At 42.9% G+C, this 17,445-nt stretch overlaps 1 protein-coding gene and 5 non-coding genes across 10 annotated transcripts; all 6 read right to left on the reverse strand.

The window, feature by feature from the left end:
- Positions 1–35: 35 nt before the first annotated feature.
- On the reverse strand, positions 36–7,982 carry EIF4A2 (eukaryotic translation initiation factor 4A2). Of its 5 annotated transcripts, none has more exons than XR_012487699.1 (11): positions 6,194–6,565; positions 5,369–5,547; positions 5,009–5,148; positions 4,356–4,524; positions 4,024–4,133; positions 3,523–3,666; positions 3,028–3,165; positions 2,588–2,677; positions 2,214–2,293; positions 1,565–1,672; positions 36–827 (listed from the first exon to the last, which is right to left on the reverse strand). XR_012487699.1 is itself a non-coding variant. In XM_074298309.1 (11 exons), the coding sequence occupies exons 2-11, from the start codon at positions 6,220–6,222 to the stop codon at positions 683–685; spliced, it is 1,224 nt and encodes a 407-aa protein (XP_074154410.1). In that variant the 5' UTR covers positions 6,223–6,371; positions 7,686–7,982; the 3' UTR covers positions 36–682. The 5 variants fall into 5 exon arrangements, 2 of the variants coding, with proteins under 2 accessions (XP_074154410.1, XP_074154409.1); XR_012487698.1 differs by having other exon boundaries at positions 1,561–1,672; XM_074298309.1 differs by lacking the exon at positions 1,565–1,672 and adding an exon at positions 7,686–7,982 and having other exon boundaries at positions 6,194–6,371.
- LOC141565249 (small nucleolar RNA SNORA4) lies at positions 2,402–2,536 on the reverse strand. Its single transcript, XR_012488927.1, has one exon. It is a non-coding gene; the product is annotated as a small nucleolar RNA SNORA4 (small nucleolar RNA).
- Positions 2,821–2,952, reverse strand: LOC141565229 (small nucleolar RNA SNORA63). Its single transcript, XR_012488908.1, has one exon. It is a non-coding gene; the product is annotated as a small nucleolar RNA SNORA63 (small nucleolar RNA).
- Positions 3,291–3,473, reverse strand: LOC141565289 (small nucleolar RNA SNORA81). The gene has a single exon (XR_012488965.1). It is a non-coding gene; the product is annotated as a small nucleolar RNA SNORA81 (small nucleolar RNA).
- LOC141565230 (small nucleolar RNA SNORA63) lies at positions 3,743–3,873 on the reverse strand. The gene has a single exon (XR_012488909.1). It is a non-coding gene; the product is annotated as a small nucleolar RNA SNORA63 (small nucleolar RNA).
- Positions 5,224–5,294, reverse strand: LOC141565291 (small nucleolar RNA SNORD2). Its single transcript, XR_012488967.1, has one exon. It is a non-coding gene; the product is annotated as a small nucleolar RNA SNORD2 (small nucleolar RNA).
- Positions 7,983–17,445: the final 9,463 nt, after the last annotated feature.

Below are 17,445 nucleotides of genomic sequence, written 5' to 3' on the forward strand. Positions count from 1 at the left end.
CACATTAATGGCAATAAGTTAAACAAGAGCAATCATTTTGAATTCAAAGTGAATATACAAGTAATTTATTGAACATTCAAACTTCATTAAGACATGTGCAATATGGCAATTTTACTGGGTTTAACCCTATCTAGTTTATGATTGCTTGCTGGGGCTTAGCAACAGGGTCCAGTTCACACTTAGCACTAATTAAATACTTTATTGAATAAATACAATACCAAACAAAATGCATTCAAATGCTTCCTTAAAAAAAAATTAGTCCATTTTGAAAAGCCTTTCCTATTCAGTCTACTGACTAACACAATAAAGGCAGATATGCTAGTTTAACATAATTGGCTGATTTTATACAGCACTTATATCTTTTAGTCCACAAGTAAATTATTAAATGATAGAGAACATCTAATACAACCATTTCTACAGAACTAGGAAATAAATTTCTAATAAAGAAAGATTTTACAGACCCCATATCTTTTACACCCAACCCCAACAGTCTAACTCTAAAGGAGAAAGCCAGTAGCTCTTTCCCCACAAGAGCTCACGACTATCAAAAATCTGTATTTCTGATCCGTTATGAGCATTGAGACAAGATTCAATATTCCCAAAGAAAGAAGCACAATGCACGTTGTGAATCGCCTATTCAGCAACAGCGAGCACTGCATTCAAAACCATCTCATCCCAGGGATTAAATAAGATCAGCCACATTCATTGGCATCTCCTCCACTGTAGTATTGTAGAAAGTCTCAATGTCACGAAGAATCCTCTTGTCTTCTTCAGTAACAAAGTTTATAGCCACACCTTTCCTCCCAAAACGACCACCTCTGCCAATTCTGCATAAAAGAAAGACAGTAATAACTATAGTATATTCCTTAGGCCACAAGGAGATGATCCACTTGTTAACCAGCTGCTGTTTATTTGCCAAGGTAATAGAGTGCTTCTATTTGGAGCACTAGCTGCTAGATCAAAGTTTCTAGATGAGGGGGAAAAAATCGTCCTTAGCAGTTAGTGCCAAAAGTAAGCAGATCAAGGCTTTGTCTGGCTGCAAAATGAGATCTCAGGTCTTGAGCATTATGATTTTAAGCAGATGACAGTATTCTGTTTGGGGTAGTGAATTAAGCCCATACCAAAGTGGGCAAAGATCGAAGATCAGCCTGGGACAGATGTCAAACTCCAGGAATGAAATAAAAAGAATTGTTATATACTCCATTTCGACGCTGCACCTCTGGAACTGTAGACTGTAAATGTAAATAACTTGAAGGTTAACTATTTTTCTAGGACTTACAATTTTTTTTCAGTGGGAAAACTTAACTCCTTATTCTCCAACTTTTTGGTATGGAAACCCAAACTTATCACTGCTTTTTGCTCAGTTTCACACACAAAACCACATTAATAAAGTTACTGCAAATGTGGTTTAAACCCAACATCTGCCTTCCTTCATAGAAACCAGACAATACAAACCACCTAACATAACAAAGGCTAATACACAAAATGGCTTTGGCTAGGACGTTGGGAACTTAAAAATATCAAATAATCATGACAAAAGAAAAACAAATATATAAATACCGACTCGCTCTTTATTCAAACAGTGTGCTGTTTCGCTTATGAATCCACGTCCTAAATTACGTCACGCCGTTTCTGAGTGCCATCTCACGTCATCAACTGCTGCTATCGACTCCTGTATTTTTTAAAAAGTCTTTTTTTACATCAAGTAACAAAGCACAATTTAATTTATTTAGGGATCAAGCCACTATAACTATATGCCAGGGACACAAAACTCGATTACTACCAGAACACACCAAGAGAATCCCACTAGAGAAAAATCACCAAGAAAGCACAAGACACAGGAGGCAACATGAGAAACACAAATGAGTCTTAAAAGAACTAAGGCTCAAATAAAAATGCCACAAGACCTAAACACCCTTTTTCTGATATCAATTAACAGCGAGTCTTTTCCTTTCCTCTTAACAAAACTTCAAAATTTGGGCAATGTTCCAGACTCAAGGTAAGTTTTCCCACTGTTTTAGCTATGCCAAGAGAGCTCTTCCCCCCAAATAAATTGCATTTAAATAGCAGCACTGTGTCAAGTCAGTTTTTTTCCTAAAATATATTCCCTCAATTTTTCCAAGGCTATCTAGCCTGAAGGAAAGATTTTATTTGGAAGCTACAGAATGCCAAGTAATAGTGATACATATAATCCAATCATGTCATCTACTAACCTGTGAATATAGTTTTCACGATTGGTGGGTAGATCATAGTTTATAACCAAAGATACTTGCTGCACATCAATCCCACGAGCCTAGAAAAAGCAGTAATGAAATTTAAGTTCCACAAATTAAAGTGTATTGTCTCAAAAACTAGTTCAACCCTAGATGAAGTGTAATAATCTATTTTATCACCCATTTGGACTGTTGGCCACAAAATAAGTAATGGACTACAACAATGTAGTTCACTGTGGAGTGTGGTCTTTTCTCTCCCAGATAGCTTTTAATTGAGAAAAGGCTAAATTAAAAACCTTCCCCAAATAAGCAGCTTTTGGGAAGTTTCCCCATAGTACCCCATTGTTGTAAAACTTATGTATAATTATAATTACCAACAAGTCTGTAGTGATCAGAACCCGGCTTGACCCTGATCTGAACTCCCTCATGATAACATCTCGCTCCTTCTGGTCCATGTCACCATGCTATAAAGCAAATAAAATTTTTAAATCTTAGTACCTTTCCCAATAAGGGCATTTAACTAATTATTGAATTATTCAATTCACGCTGAAAAGCTTGATGCTTAAAAATTTTAGCCAAATCTAAAATTTTAAAGCCACTTATAACAATGTCTGAGATCAAGCGTCCCTGGCTGCTATGGCACATGTTAACAGACAGGGATAGTAAAAAACAATCTAATTTAAGCAGGGGGAACGACAACATAGCACTTTTGCAGCTATATTGTAACTAGTTCCTGCCTAGTTCAATGCCTTTAAGTGCACTGTAGTGACAAAATAAGAAACAAAATATTAAGTAAAACATTAATGGCTCTTACCAGAGCAGAAACTGTGAAATCCCTGGCATGCATCTTTTCAGTCAGCCAATCTACCTTTCGTCTTGTGTTCAGAAAAATAACAGCTTGTGTAATGGTCAGTGTCTCATACAAGTCACAAAGAGTATCCAGCTTCCATTCCTAAAAGAGAGTTATAAGTTAAGCAGTTGCAGCAATAACATATCCTCAATAAAACAAACTTCATATTTATAAACAGGGAGGTTAAATTTAAGGTTGCTGGAAGTTTACCAACCTATGTGCTTCATGTGTATAGCACTAAGATCTTAAGACACAGGACACTGGACATTAAGAAAGAGGTCCACCCAAGTCTTTTTTCAATCTAGTGCCATTTGTTCTTCTTCTTGTATATACTGTGCTAGCATTATTACAAAAACCAAGGCATTGCCCTAATTTTTGCAATTTTAGCACAGTGCTTTTAACAAGAAGGTACAACCTTAACAAAATTGACCTCCCACCAGAAATAATATTAAAAGTTACCTCTCTTTCAACATTAATGTAGAATTGTTTAATTCCCTCAAGGGTCAATTCTTCTTTCTTCACCAGAATTCGAATAGGATCTCTCATGAACTTTTTGGTCACTTCTAACACATCAGTTGGCATTGTGGCAGAAAGTAACACAACCTTTTAGGGAGAAAAAAAGGTACTTAAAACCAAGCTGTTTAATTTAGTACCTTTAAAGACTTCACTGATGATCTAAATGTTTGAGACCAAGCGTCCCTGTTTAACTACAGACCAGTTAAGACAGGGATAGTATGAAACAATTTTGTTTTGAGCAGGGGGAACGACAATATAGGCACTTCACAGCCATATTGTAACTTATACCTGCAATTCTCACATTAAGGTAAAACCCAAATATTTGTACCCAGCATGGAGGGGGGGAGTGGGAAAGAGTTTCAAAAGTATCTTTTTTGGTTACACATAATTTTTCTAAGATTTTTTTCTCCCTCCCAAGATAGCAAACTAGATAATACATTATACCTGAATATTTGTACTTAATTTCTGGAAAATCTCATAGATTTGATCCTTAAATCCACGACTCAACATTTCATCTGCTTCATCCAAAACAAACATCTTGATCCATTTTGGAGCTGTTAAGAAAAAGCACTATTTGAATTGTGTTGGCTAAGAAATTTAAACCTATTCCTTCTAATAGAAATGCAATGTCAATTTTAAGTGTTAAAATCTCCCTACAAAAAGCAGCTGTTTATTTTTTCCATTTGTTTTACTTGTAGCAAGCAAATATTGGACAACTAAAATATTAAAATCCAATAGTCATTATCACACCCCCCATCAGGAATCACAAAACTTACAAAGATATCTTCTGTTTAGCATATCAAACACTCGACCAGGAGTTCCAACAACAATGTGTGGTGCCTCGGCCTGCAGTTTTTGCATTTCATTTCGAACATTGGTGCCACCGATGCAGGCATGACATGTTGCTCCCATATAGTCTCCAAGAGCCAAAATTACTTTCTGGATCTAAGTTCAAGGGGAAAAAACACTATTTTGCAGTCTCCAAACGAGCAATTTAGTACTTAAAGCTCCAAAAGGCAAACACTCATATTCTAAGTCTTGCATGCAGTCATGCTTGTCCAAAAGAATGTGACAAATGCATAATACTTCTGGTTATCTAATCCAAGCTACTTGTAGCTTTGTTCAATAAACCTTATAACCTTGCAACAACCTTTCCTAATAAATGTTCCTATTCATCTAGCACATTGTGACTTTTTACTCTCAAAGCAAAATGATAACCATATACACACATGTTTCCAATTAACATTTCTTCTGAGACCAAAAACATCAGCACTATTTGAGACCTATTGTTAAAAGGTCAGTGGGGCAAGGAAGCTAACCAAGCAGAGGATTAAAAAACCACCAAAAAAAACCTTCATTCAGAATATTGGGATTTCTACACTGGCTGGGGACCCCAAACCCACCCACTGAACGGCCCGTGCTGGGATACCTGTTGAGCCAGCTCTCTGGTGGGGGCCAACACTAGTGCTTGGGTCTCCTTGAGCTCTATCTCCAACTGTTGCAGGATGGAAATAGCAAACGTGGCTGTCTTGCCAGTCCCTGACTGAGCTTGAGCAATCACATCATACCCTAAAAAAAGGAGACGCGTGTTTAGGGCCCCGAGAGGGCGCGCCCCGAAACCCTTCCCTGTGCCCCCGGCCCGGACTATGATCAGCAAGCAAGCTTCTCTCCATTCCAGGTCAGTCCCGAAAGATGGTAATGCCATCATTTCACAGCCGGGCGGGGGTTGGGGGGCGAGGGATCCCGTACCAGCCCACTCCACCGGTGGTCCTGCCCCAGCCCAGCCTACCCTTGATGCAGGGGATGATGGCTCTCTGCTGGATGGCCGAGGGCTTCTCGAAACCGTACGCGTAGATGCCCCGCAGCAGAGACTCCTTAAGGTTCATATCATCGAAGTTGTCCACAATTTCGTTCCAGTTGCTCTCGATGACACCATCGGGGTCCATTCCCTCTGGGCCGCCATGGTCTCTGTGGGCCACAAATGCGGGCTCCGTAAGGTCCCCTCCCCCAGGCCGGCCGCACGTGGCCCCGGCCCCAACGGCCCGGGCCGCGTCCCCAAGGCTCCCGGCCCCGGCCCCCGCCCCCTGCGGCTCTCGCGAGAGCGGCGCGCGCCGGCCGGGCTCCGCCCCTCGCACTGCGCCAGCCCCGTGATTGACACCGGCGGCGGCGGCGGCGGGGGAGGGAGGGAGCCGCGGGGCGGGCGGCAAGGCCGCCAACGGCCTCGAGCTGAGCCGCCGCGGGCCGGGGGGGAGGGGGTCGGGAGGAGGCCCGAACTACCGCCGCCACGTCCTCCCCGCCCGAGTACACACCCAAGCACACGCATACGCACACAGGGCCCGCGGCCTTTCCAGCACCGCCCCGCCTGGAAAGGAGCCGCCCGCGGCCGTTACCGAGGCTGGCCCCCGGGGATAGACCAGGAGCAGCGCCCCCTCCCCCCGCCTTCGCCCCAGCCGAGTCGGGCCGGGCCCCGCGGCTGCGCCGTGGAAGCTTCTCGAAGCGGCGCCGGCGCAGCGCCCCTCAAGCCACCCGGAAACCCGGAGCCTTCCCGCCTTCCCGCGACAGGGCCCGGTCCGCTCAGAAGGCCCAGGGCCCCACCGCCGCCAGAGGCGCGTACCTGTTATAATCCGCGGAGCCACCAGACATGATCCGAACCAACGCTCAGAGTCCGACTGAAAAGACAGCGGCGCCGCGCCACCCGCCTTTTATATGCGCGCCGCCGGGACGCGTTTCTCGCGGAGGGATATTACCGACTAACTTGTCCGCGGCCACGAATCCCGCCGCTGAGGCGCCTCCTGAGGTAAAACCCAGAATCAAGTGACAGCAAAGTCCGACACCGATGCTTTTAAGCAGTTTAGGGGGCGCGAGAAGACCTGAGAGTTTTTTAAGGGCGGAGGGACTCTTTGGCCAATGGCGGAAGGATATTGCAGCAATTGGAGCGGCGAGCCTGTCCGAGTTCCCTCCTCCCGCCTCCCTCCCCCTTCCCCCTACGGGGTTTCTCCTCCCAGTCCCTGCCGCAGAGCCCAGGGCTGGGGGTGGGGGGTGGAGGGAGGGGAAGAGAAGAGGGATGGGGGAAGGGGAGGGAGGAGCGCTGAGCTGAGGAAGGAAGCGGGGAGGGAAAGGGGGGGAGGGGAAGCAGAAGGAAAGAGGGACGAGGGAATGGGGAGGGGGAGGAGAGGTGAAAGAAAGGGGAAAGGGAGGAGGAATGGCGGGAGGGGAGCGGAGAGCAAAGATGTAGGAAAGGGGGAGGGAGAAAGAAGAGAAGAGGAAGGAAGGATGAGAGGAGCAGTAAAGGGGGAAGAAAGGAAGAAGTGAAGGAGGAGAGGAAGAGGGAAGGGGGTCCTGGCCTGTGGAAGCGGGGAGATCTGCACCCGTTTCCCGAGAAGTACCCCGGGACCATCTGGCCGTCCCGCCCTCCCCTCACCCCCTTCCCCTGCCTTTTAAACTCAACTAAAAGGGCCTGGTCGGGGCCCCCGGTCTCCCCTGGGGGTCAGTAGGGAGCCCAACCGCGGCTTCCTCGCCAGCCTGGCCCGCCTCCCGTCGGCGGCCCCTGGTGCGGGCGCCGTCCCCGCCCGGCGGGAACCTCCCGCCTGGTTACTCCCGCAGTATCGGACGGGATGCCCGGAGTCCGCAGACGGGGCCGGGCCACGTGGGGAGGCGCGGGATTCAGAGAAGAAGCGGGGCCGGGACCGAGGGGCGCCTAAGTTACTTCTGGTCCCGCCATCGAGCCTTAGCCACGCGTGCTTTAGGACCATCCACGCGGGGGTGGAGTGGGAATGGAGATGGGACACTTTGGTTTGGGGTGTTTGGGCCTCAGTCACGGCCCATCCCCCCAGACGGGCTCCTGCCTGCAGCCTCCAAACGGCCGCCCCAAAGCCGCAGCACCCTAATAATCTCCGTAGAGGCGCAGCCTCCGCGCCCTGAGGCTAGGTAACGGGCCCGGCCGTCTGGCCCTCCCCCACCCTCTTTTCTGCTTTATCTGTAGAGCGAGAGCGGCCGCGGGTTTTCTTCTAACTTAAAAAACAATTACCCGCTTCCCCTCCCCCCCACCCCGCCACACGGCTTCTCTGGGGGTAGATCTGTTGGGGGTGAGGCGCTTCTTCACTCACAGGATTCTAGACTGGGTTCCAGCCTGTTCCAGGAGGCTTAGATCCGCGTTTTATACTTGTCCGGAAATCTCATCCCAAGCCCGCCCCAAGTGTGAACTTCAAGAGGCACAAGGGAGGTCAAAGACTTGAGGTGCAATTCAGCAAATATTCATTATGTCCGAGGGAGACGCAGAAATGACCCAGCGGCTACGTTCTAGATTCTGCCCCAGGTTCACAGGAGGGATTCTTAGGGAGGACCGCATGGAGAACAGGCTCAAGCTGCGGCTACTTTCCATGCCAGGCAGCCCGGTGGTTCCGGGAAGTAGTTGTTGAGTGACAGGCCTGGGCTGACGGGTGGAGGCCAAATGGACTCCTTTCTTTCCCGGAGGCAGCCCCCGTGCAGAGAAAGGGAGGTGGCTGGAGCTCTGTCCCGGCCGATTCTTGTCTGTGGGACCCCCAGGAAGTCACTTGGGGGACGTCTCAGGCCCTCTGTTAATGAGATGGAGCCGAGATGCCTTCTAGCCCCAGCCGGGCGATGCTCGAGAAACTTGGGAGCCACATAATTAGTGGGCGGCGCATAAATGCAGAGCCGGCTCCTGCACTGCCCGCGGGATGTTTGGGGGTGACCTAGACTCCCCTGGGCATCAGTTCTGTCAAACTGGGGATCTGGGCTCGATGAACCCAAGCACCTGTGGGCCATGAGAACCGCCAGGGAGAGGACAGGAACTCAGCTGGGCCGGGCAGGAAGGCCAGCCCCACTCCCAGACGTCCCTCCGCCGGCCCAGGCCCTCCCAGATCTCAGGTGCCTTCACCAAAGGTAGCGGCCAACCCGCGGGGACGGGCGCTCGGGCCTGGGAGAGCTCAGCTCGGCACCGGCTTCCCAACACCCTCCCCGTGGTCCCTACCAGCAAAGTCTGCTGTGACTTCTGGCTCCTGGATTTGGGGGGCTCGGGGTTTGGTTTCGTTTTGTTTTTCATTTAATTTTTTTTAATTTCGTTACGATTTTAATTTTTTTTAACCTCTTGGGGACTGCATTGAAGGAAGCTTTTCACGAAGTTGACAAGAACAAAATTAACATTCAGGGAGGTTTCTGAAAACCCAAAAGCCCCGTAGGTTAGGAAAGTGTCGGTGAAGATTCAGGGTTTTGTTCTTTCGTCACCTCCGGGTTGCCTGCAGAGAGTTGTCCAGTGAATGCAGCATCCTGCAGCCCTGGACCAGGTACTTAGAAGTCTTCTGGCCCTGAGGCCAGCTCTCTGCTCACCCGCTCCTTAGGCCTGGCGAAGGCTACAAGTTTCAGAACAGTTGCTTGTGTGTCGGTGTGAGACCACACCTCGCTCCTCCAGCCTCCCCCCATCATTCCACCGTCTCAGAACCTGAATCAAAAAATGCAAGTAGAGAAAAACAAGGTAATTCTGTCCTCCTGAATAGCGAAACTCGTAGCTCGACTCTTTATAAACACTAGTTTATGGTGTGAGTGCTGTATTTTTGACGATAGCTTGGGATCTTAGGCCCATAACCGGAAGGGACACTGGCCTTGTCTCACTTAGCGAATAAAGGAGCCCACATGCAGAGAGGAGAAATGACTTACCAAATGAGCAAAGGCAAACCTTAAAAACTAACTGAATCCAGCGGTCATTGTCTAAGACTGCCCAGGTGGTTGAAGCAAAGCATGTCCCATCTGGGGTGTCCAAAGCTGATAGACAGGAGCCCAGCTCAAGGGAACAAACCCCTAGGAGCTCTAGCCAAGAATAAGCTGTGCCTTAGGGCATGAGCCACTACAGAAAAAAGACCAAAAAAGAGAGAGAGAAAGAGAGACCCACCCAAGATATTCCTAAGCCTAACTCCCCCCTTCCCCCAGGTAGCCCAGAAGCAGAGCAGGAAGGACCCCAGACAGAGCCAAATGCGGGGAAAGGTCCAGGACCCTGTGGCAGAGTCCAACCCTGAAACCCCCAGTGGCCCTTACAGGAGAGGGCTAACTTTGACCACCAGGTAGGTCGGCAGGCCTGCCCACAACATTCAGTACAGCTCCCCACCCCCCAATGAGGTGATCGGGCTGCTGAGAGGTGAGCAAACCAAGAAAAACTCCAAATGATTTGAAAATATACCTTGATCTGAGTAATGACCAGAGGGTAAACCCCAAAGAGTACCTACAACTCCACAAGTCCTGGTTGGGGAAAAAAAAAAAAGGGTTACTTGGAGGGAAAAAATAAATAGTAAAATTTATAATGGTAAAGGGATTCTTAATGTACCATTTTCAGATCTAGGACAAATGTAACTAAAAGGTAAATAATATGAATAGAGCACACCAGCCCACTGAATTCAGGAGGGACCTGAGTTTCAAATCTAATCTCAGACACTTAACACTTCCCAGCTGTGTGACCCTGGGTAAGTCACTGAACCCCAGGGGGGGGATTTGACCCTTATTAGAGCATAAAGACCTCAAAAAATGTATAAAAATAGGAATACTAAATATATTACAATCCAAATTATTTACAGAGTTTGTACTTACAAATCTGTGTATTCCTTAAATGTTATTTAGTCCCAAAATCAATGATCAAGAAATATTCTGTCATTCATGGATGTGTGTATAAGGGCAAAAAAAAAAAAAAAAAAAATTTTTTTTTGACTCACCCAACATGCACATTTCCAGATGAGGTGAAATAAAGCAACATTCTGCATTCTTTCTGCTCTTATACTGGAAATAAATGTCCTTTTAATGGTCTATTTAGTAACATGTTTTTCCATATTTTGTATTTTTGTTATGATTTTACTATTTAAAATGGCCCCAAGCATAGTGCTAAAATGCTGTCTAGTATTCCTAAATTTAAGAAAGCTTTGATGTGCTTTATAGGGACAATATGTGTTGGATAAGCTTAAACTTTATTCAGGCCTAAGTTACCATGCTGTTGGTTCAATGTTAATGAATCAGCAAAATGAATACTTTTAGAAAAAGGAAGAGGAAATTCACATTCAATCAATTATTTGTAAGAATATATATCAAAAGGAGGAAAAGAATGGGGAGGGAAGATAGACAGGGGGAGATTAAGTAATAGCAAAGCTAGATAAGAATTAGAATTAAAGTAAAAGAATTAGAGATAAACACACAATAATAAGGATCAGGAGTAGAATTTATTAGTAGGGCTAAAATCATTTATCTCAAAATCAAAATTGAAGATTACATGTCAACCACATTAATAATGTTTTAGATGCATGTACATATATGTATAAATGCATATATGTTTATGTGTATATGTCTGTCTGTCTATCTATCTATCTATCTATCTATCTATCTATCTATCTATCTATCTATCTATGCTTAATTGTAGCCTGCTGAATATTGGGGCAGTGAAAAGGGGGGGAAGAATAAAATAAAAAGTGCACAGCAGAGAACAAAAGAATAACCTATAAGAAAGTAAAGATGGACAGTGAGGAGTATAACCTCTTCTATTATTTATGCTTTTTTGAAATGGAAATTTATTGTTACATATTTTGAATCCTCCCTGATGTTCTGCTGGGCACATGACAGTGTTTTGCTTTGTTTTATTTATTTTTCTTTTTTCTTGTTTTGTATTTAGTTGTAAGTAAAAAATTATAATATATATATATGTATATATATATATATATATATATATTAAACAAAGTATATTTAGAAACACACATAAAACAAAGTTATATATTGATCAATTGATGAAAATTTTGTGACCTGAGGTTTACAGGAACTTAACCCTGTATTTTCTCTAGGAACAATGATTCAGTATCAGTATTTGCTAATACTTTGTTCACTGTGACTTTATAAAAACATGAATGATAACACAAATGATAAGAATTGACTGTTTACTAATTATAATTCAATATAAGTTATATTCAATTACTGAATCCTTAGAATTTAATAGTAGGAGACTAAAGTAACACAATTCAAAAGAACTTGTGGGTTCAAAAGAACAAATTTTAGGAAAAAATGAAAAATTTGGTCTAAGAAACTGACCAATGGATCCTCCTCATTTCTCACCTAGCTGCATTAATCTTGAACCTTCTCTGATTGTGTACTCCCTCACCCCAGGCAGCTCTTTATTGGGATAACCTCAACAGCTGCAGGCAGCTCTTTATTGGGATAACCTCATCAGCTGCAGGCAGCTCTTTATTGGGATAACCTCATCAGCTCCAGGCAGCTCTTTATTGGGATAAAGCCCTCTTAGAGTCTATCTTGTCAGCCTAATGACTCCACTTCAATACCTGCTAACACAGTGCCTAACACATGGTTCATGGTCATTTCAGTCCTGTCTGACTCTTCCTGAGTCCATTTTGGGGTTTTCTTGATAAAGATAACCAGAGATGTGGCTTGCTGTTTCCTTTTATTCCTGACCCCATTTTGGTTTTTTTTTTTGGGGGGGAACAAAGATAACCATGGACATGTCAGCTCATTTTACAGATGAGGAATTGAGGCAAATAGGGTTATTTTCCCAGAGTCACATAGCATGTTAGTATTTGAATTCATGAAGAAGAGTCTTCCTGATGGTAAGCCCAGTACTCCATCCACTGTGCCACCTAGCTGCCCTGAGAAGGTTGAATGGATTTAGGAAGGATTTAGGAAAGAAGGAAGGAAGGGATGGAAAAAAGAAAAAAAAATCCTAGAAAGCATAGTAATAAAAGGACCTTTTCTTAATATAGTATATAATATCTTAATTTCAAGAACAAAACACATACATATTGAGAAAAAGTTAAGAGGCTTTCCAAAAGATCAAGGTTAAAGCAAGGATGCCCATTGTCATTATTATTCTTAACATACTGTTAAGGAATTACAACTGTAACAATAAGACAAGAAAGGAATTTAGTGAATAAACAGAGATAAAGAGGATGCAAAATTATTATTTTTGAAGATGATATTTAGAAAATCTGAAACCAAATAATTATTTGAAATAATAAATTTAGCACAATTGCAAGATAGAAAATAAACTCACATGAATGATCAACATTCTTATGTTACTAACAAAATCTATTAGAACTAGAAAGAGAAATTCCATTGAAAATAATTGTAGAAGCTATAAAGTATCAGAGTATATGTACAAAGATATACCTAGGGACTACATAAATCCAACTATAAAACCCTCTAAATAGAAATAACAATGCACCTAAATAATTGAAGAAATATAAATTATTCAGGGGCAAGTCAAGCCAATAAAGTAAAAATGACAATCCTACCTAAATTAAATTGCTTATTCAATGCTTTACCAATCAACCTACCAAAATAATATGCAGTAATATGAAGTTCACATGGAAGGAAAAGGGTCAGAAATCTCAAGACTAATAATGAAAATATAAATGGGAAGGAAAGGACTATTAGGATTTGATCTCAAATTATACTAACAAAACAGAGATCATTAAAAAAATGTGGAACTGGTTTTAAAAATAGTGAATCAAAGGAATATTTTAGATTCACAATATAACAAATACAGTAATATAACATTTGATAAATTCAAAGGCCCCATTTACCAGATGAAGAAGTCACTATTTCACGGGAAAACAACTTTATTTTTATTTTTTATTTTTTCTGAGGCTGGGGTTAAGTGACTTGCCCAGGAAATTAGTATGGCAGAAACTAAGCATGGACCCACATTTAACACCACATACTAACATTAGATCAAAATGGGTCCAAGATTTAGGCATAAAGAACGAAATCATAAATAAATTGGAGGAACATGGGATGGTTTACCTCTCAGACTTGTGGAGGAGGAAGGAGTTTGTGTCCAAGGGAGAACTAGAGACCATTATTGATCACAAAATAGAACATTTTGATTACACCAAACTAAAAAGTTTCTGTACAAACAATACTAATGCAAACAAGATTAGAAGGGAAGTAACAAATTGGGAAAAAATTTTTACAGTTAAAGGTTCTGATAAAGGCCTCATCTCCAAAATATACAGAGAATTGACTTTAATTTATAAGAAATCAAGCCATTCTCCAATTGATAAATGGTCAAAGGATATGAACAGACAATTTTCAGATGATGAAATTGAAACTATTTCCACTCATATGAAAGAGTGTTCCAAATCACTATTGATCAGAGAAATGCAAATTAAGACAACTCTGAGACATGACTACACACCTGTCAGATTGGCTAAGATGACAGGAACAAATAATGATGAATGTTGGAGGGGATGTGGGAAAACTGGGACACTGATGCATTGTTGGTGGAGTTGTGAAAGAATACAAGCATTCTGGAGAGCAATCTGGAATTATGCCCAAAAAGTTATCAAACTGTGCATATCCTTTGACCCAGCCATACTACTACTGGGCTTATACCCCAAGGAACTACTAAAGAAGGGAAAGAGACATATATGTGCCAAAATGTTTGTGGCAGCCCTTTTCATAGTGGCTAGAAGCTGGAAGATGAATGGATGCCCATCAATTGGAGAATGGTTGGGTAAACTATGGTATATGAATGTTATGGAATATTATTGTTCTATAAGAAATGACCAACAGGAGAAATACAGAGAGGCTTGGAGAGACTTACATCAACTGATGCTGAGTGAAATGAGCAGAACCAGAAGATCATTATACACTTCAACAATGATACTGTACGAGGATGTATGCTGATGGAAGTGGATATCTTCAACATAGAGAAGAGCTAATCCAATTCCAATTGATTAATGATGGACAGAACCAGCTACATCCAGAAAAGGAACACTGGGAAATGAGTGTAAACTGTTATTTTTACCTTCTGAATCCAATTCTTCCTGTGCAACAAAAAATTCGGTTCTACACACATATATTGTATCTAAATTATACTGTAATATATTTAACATGTATAAGACTGCTTGCCATCTGGGGGAGGGGGTTGGGGGAGGAAGGGAAAAAATCTGAATAGAAGTAAGTGCAAGGGATAATGTTGTAAAAAAATTACCCATGCATATGTACTGTCAAAAAATGTTATAATTATAAAATAAAATAAAAATTAAAAAAAAAAAAAAAAAGTGACTTGCCCAGGGTCACACAGCTAGGATGTGTTAAGTGTCTGAGTTCAAATTTGAACTCGGGTCCTCCAGAATTCAGGGCTGGTGCTTTATCCACTACGCCACCTAGCTGCCCCCAGGGAAAACAACTTTATAGCACTATGGCAGAAATACTATATAAAATAAGCTCTAAATAACGTGGTCATAAATGTCTTAAACATAAAAAGTGACATCATAACTGATGCTAAGAGAAGTGAGTAGAACCAGGAGAACATCGTACACAGCCACAGGATTTAAGTGATGGACTTGGCTCTTTTTTTTTTTTTTTTTTTTCTGAGGCTAGGATTAAGTGACTTGCCCAGGGTCACACAGCTAGGAAGTGGTAAGTGTCTGAGATAAGATTTGAACTAGGGTCCTCCTGAATTCAAGGCTGGTGCTCTATCCACTGTGCCACCTAGCTGCCCCTGGACTTGACTTTTCAACAATGAGATGATTCAAGGCAATTCCAGTAGACTTGCTATGGAAAACAACCATCGGCATTTAGAGACAGAACTATGGAGGCTGAATGTGGATCAAAGCATAGTATTTTCATCTTTTTTATTGTTCTTTACTTTTTTTTTTTTTCTTTTCTCATGGTTTCCCCCCCTTTGATCTGATTTTTCTTGCTCAACTTGACAAATGTGGAAAATTTGATGAGAGGAAAACTAAATTAAGTTAAAAATGAGAAAGGAAATTTCACTTTGGAGAGAGAAGAAAAATTTTTAATGGATTGTTATCCTCAATTATATATTAGCCCACTGAAAATTAAAACTATGTAAAATGTCCAAATTACTAACACAGATAACAGAGAATGTAAGCAACCCCATCTCAGAAAGAAAAATCAAAGAAGTCATAAATGAATTCCCAACGAGGATGGGGAAGGGGAGAACAACTGAGAGATTTAGAAGCAAACAAGTAATCTTGATATCAAACTTTTTTCTAAAATAGAAGGAAAAGGCACTCTTCCCAAATTGACACATTTGACACATATCTCAATCAGAGAGGAGGAAATGTTGCTATTTATGGGTGTTACTTTGCTGCTGGAAGAGGCCTAGTGGTGGGAGGGTTAGCAAATGCCCTGAGCAGGTCTGCCCAACCCATCTGGGAGGGCAGCCCTCTCTGACACTCCTCAGGGTCAAGCGCCAAGCTGATAGCCCTGGAAACTGAAGGCCAGCCTTTATCTGGGGAGCTGTGACAGCAGGAACTGTTCTCTGGGACTGACTGATTTTTGTATCTGTCTCCTCCAGGGCCCAATGCCAGTAGCAGGGGCTAAATTTGCCCGTGGATAAAAAGTTTTCCTGGCATTCCCCTCAGCTAAAGAGCCTCAGCTAAGTTTCTGAAACCCTTCTGGTCCCGTCCGCCCCCCAAGGTCCTTCATGTAAAAGAGCCAGTGACAGGCTTTTTAGCTGGGTAGTTCTAGGCTGGTCACACTCTCCCTGAACCTCATTTCCCTCATTTAAAATGGGGATGATAATACTTCCAGTAACTGCTTTACAGCTTTTTTTTTTTTTTTTTTTTTTTAAATGAGATAATATATAGAAAATATTTTGTAAGCCCTGGAGTGTGGACATGAATCAGCTGTCACATTCCCATCTTCCTTATCGTTAGTACTCGGGTACTAGCCAATTCCACCCCCATCCCCTTGATATTATCCTAGAAGGCAGGAACCCTGACTTTCTCAGTCTTGGGAGTCCCCTTCTCCCGGGGCACCTAACTTAGACCCTGGCACATAGGAAGTACTCAGTAATGAGTATTGGGAGAGAAGCTCAAAGTCCACTGTGGCTACGATGGAGAGGAAGATGAGAGAACATGAAATCTGGCTGACAGATAGAGATTGGAGTAGAAAACCTTAAAAGCCATTTTAGAGCTTCTATTTTATGCAAAAAGTAATGGAGAACTACTGGAGGAAGTGACGTGGTCGGATCTATCTATGCCTTAGGAAACTGTTTAGGTAACTGTGAAGAGTGAATGCCAAGGACAGGATTAGTTGAGGAGGAGGAGGAGAAAGAAGAAAATCTGGAAATCAGAATTGAACATTCTAATAGGGAAGACAACATATATAGGCAGGTAGGGATGGCCTTTTTCAGTCTGGAAAGTGATTTGGGCCTTAAGGCAGATAGTCCAGGCACAACGGTTTTAAAACTGGAAGGGGGATGTGAGGACATGCTTTTATAAGGGTAAACCAGTTGATAAGGCTGTGGAGGAAATAGCAGAAGGTAGGGAATGAATGAAGCTTGGTTGAGGTTTCCTGAAATAAGCAGAACAATGGTGCGATGGGACGAGTGGGATACAGGCCAGCAGATGGTTTCTGTCGGAATATTTCTAAGGGAATATGTCCCTTTCCAACTCCGAATCTGTGACCTGTGCAGCTACCTACTTCATAGGGCTGCCTTGAAGGAAGGATAATGTCAATTTAAAAACTATTTTCTTTTCTATTACTAGGCTAAGCCAACTTGTTTTGGAAAATTACTTAGAAAATAATTATAATTAAATTTTAATTGTTTGGCTAGCAGAAAGGAAATGAGCATTTATTAAGTGCTAAGTGTCAGAGGATAGGGATGGAAATACAAACAAAAGGCAGTCTCTATCCTCAAGAAGCTTATGTTCTAATGGGGCTGACAGCAAACCTCAGGGAGCTGAAAGGAGGGAAGATACTTATACAAGAAAGGGACAGAGTGAGGAGGAAGAGAGAGGAAGCTCTTTCTCATGGTACTGTTTTTCTGTCCATTCGGGTTACTGCTCCCCAGTCTCTCTGTCCCTCTGTGGCCTCTGAAACTCATTTAGAGACATT

This window comes from Sminthopsis crassicaudata, chromosome 3 (assembly GCF_048593235.1).
Source record: "Sminthopsis crassicaudata isolate SCR6 chromosome 3, ASM4859323v1, whole genome shotgun sequence".
Classification (NCBI taxonomy): domain Eukaryota; kingdom Metazoa; phylum Chordata; class Mammalia; order Dasyuromorphia; family Dasyuridae; genus Sminthopsis; species Sminthopsis crassicaudata.

What these genes read in the sequence shown, in the direction of transcription:
- EIF4A2 (XM_074298309.1), bottom strand. Translation starts at nt 6,222, where the DNA reads ATGTCTGGTGGCTCCGCGGATTATAACAG. An exon ending in TGATCACTACAGACTTGTTG is followed by an intron (nt 2,294 to 2,587) that starts GTAATTATAATT and finishes TGCTTTTTCTAG; the next exon opens with GCTCGTGGGATTGATGTGCA. An exon ending in CGTGAAAACTATATTCACAG is followed by an intron (nt 828 to 2,213) that starts GTTAGTAGATGA and finishes TCTTTTATGCAG; the next exon opens with AATTGGCAGAGGTGGTCGTT.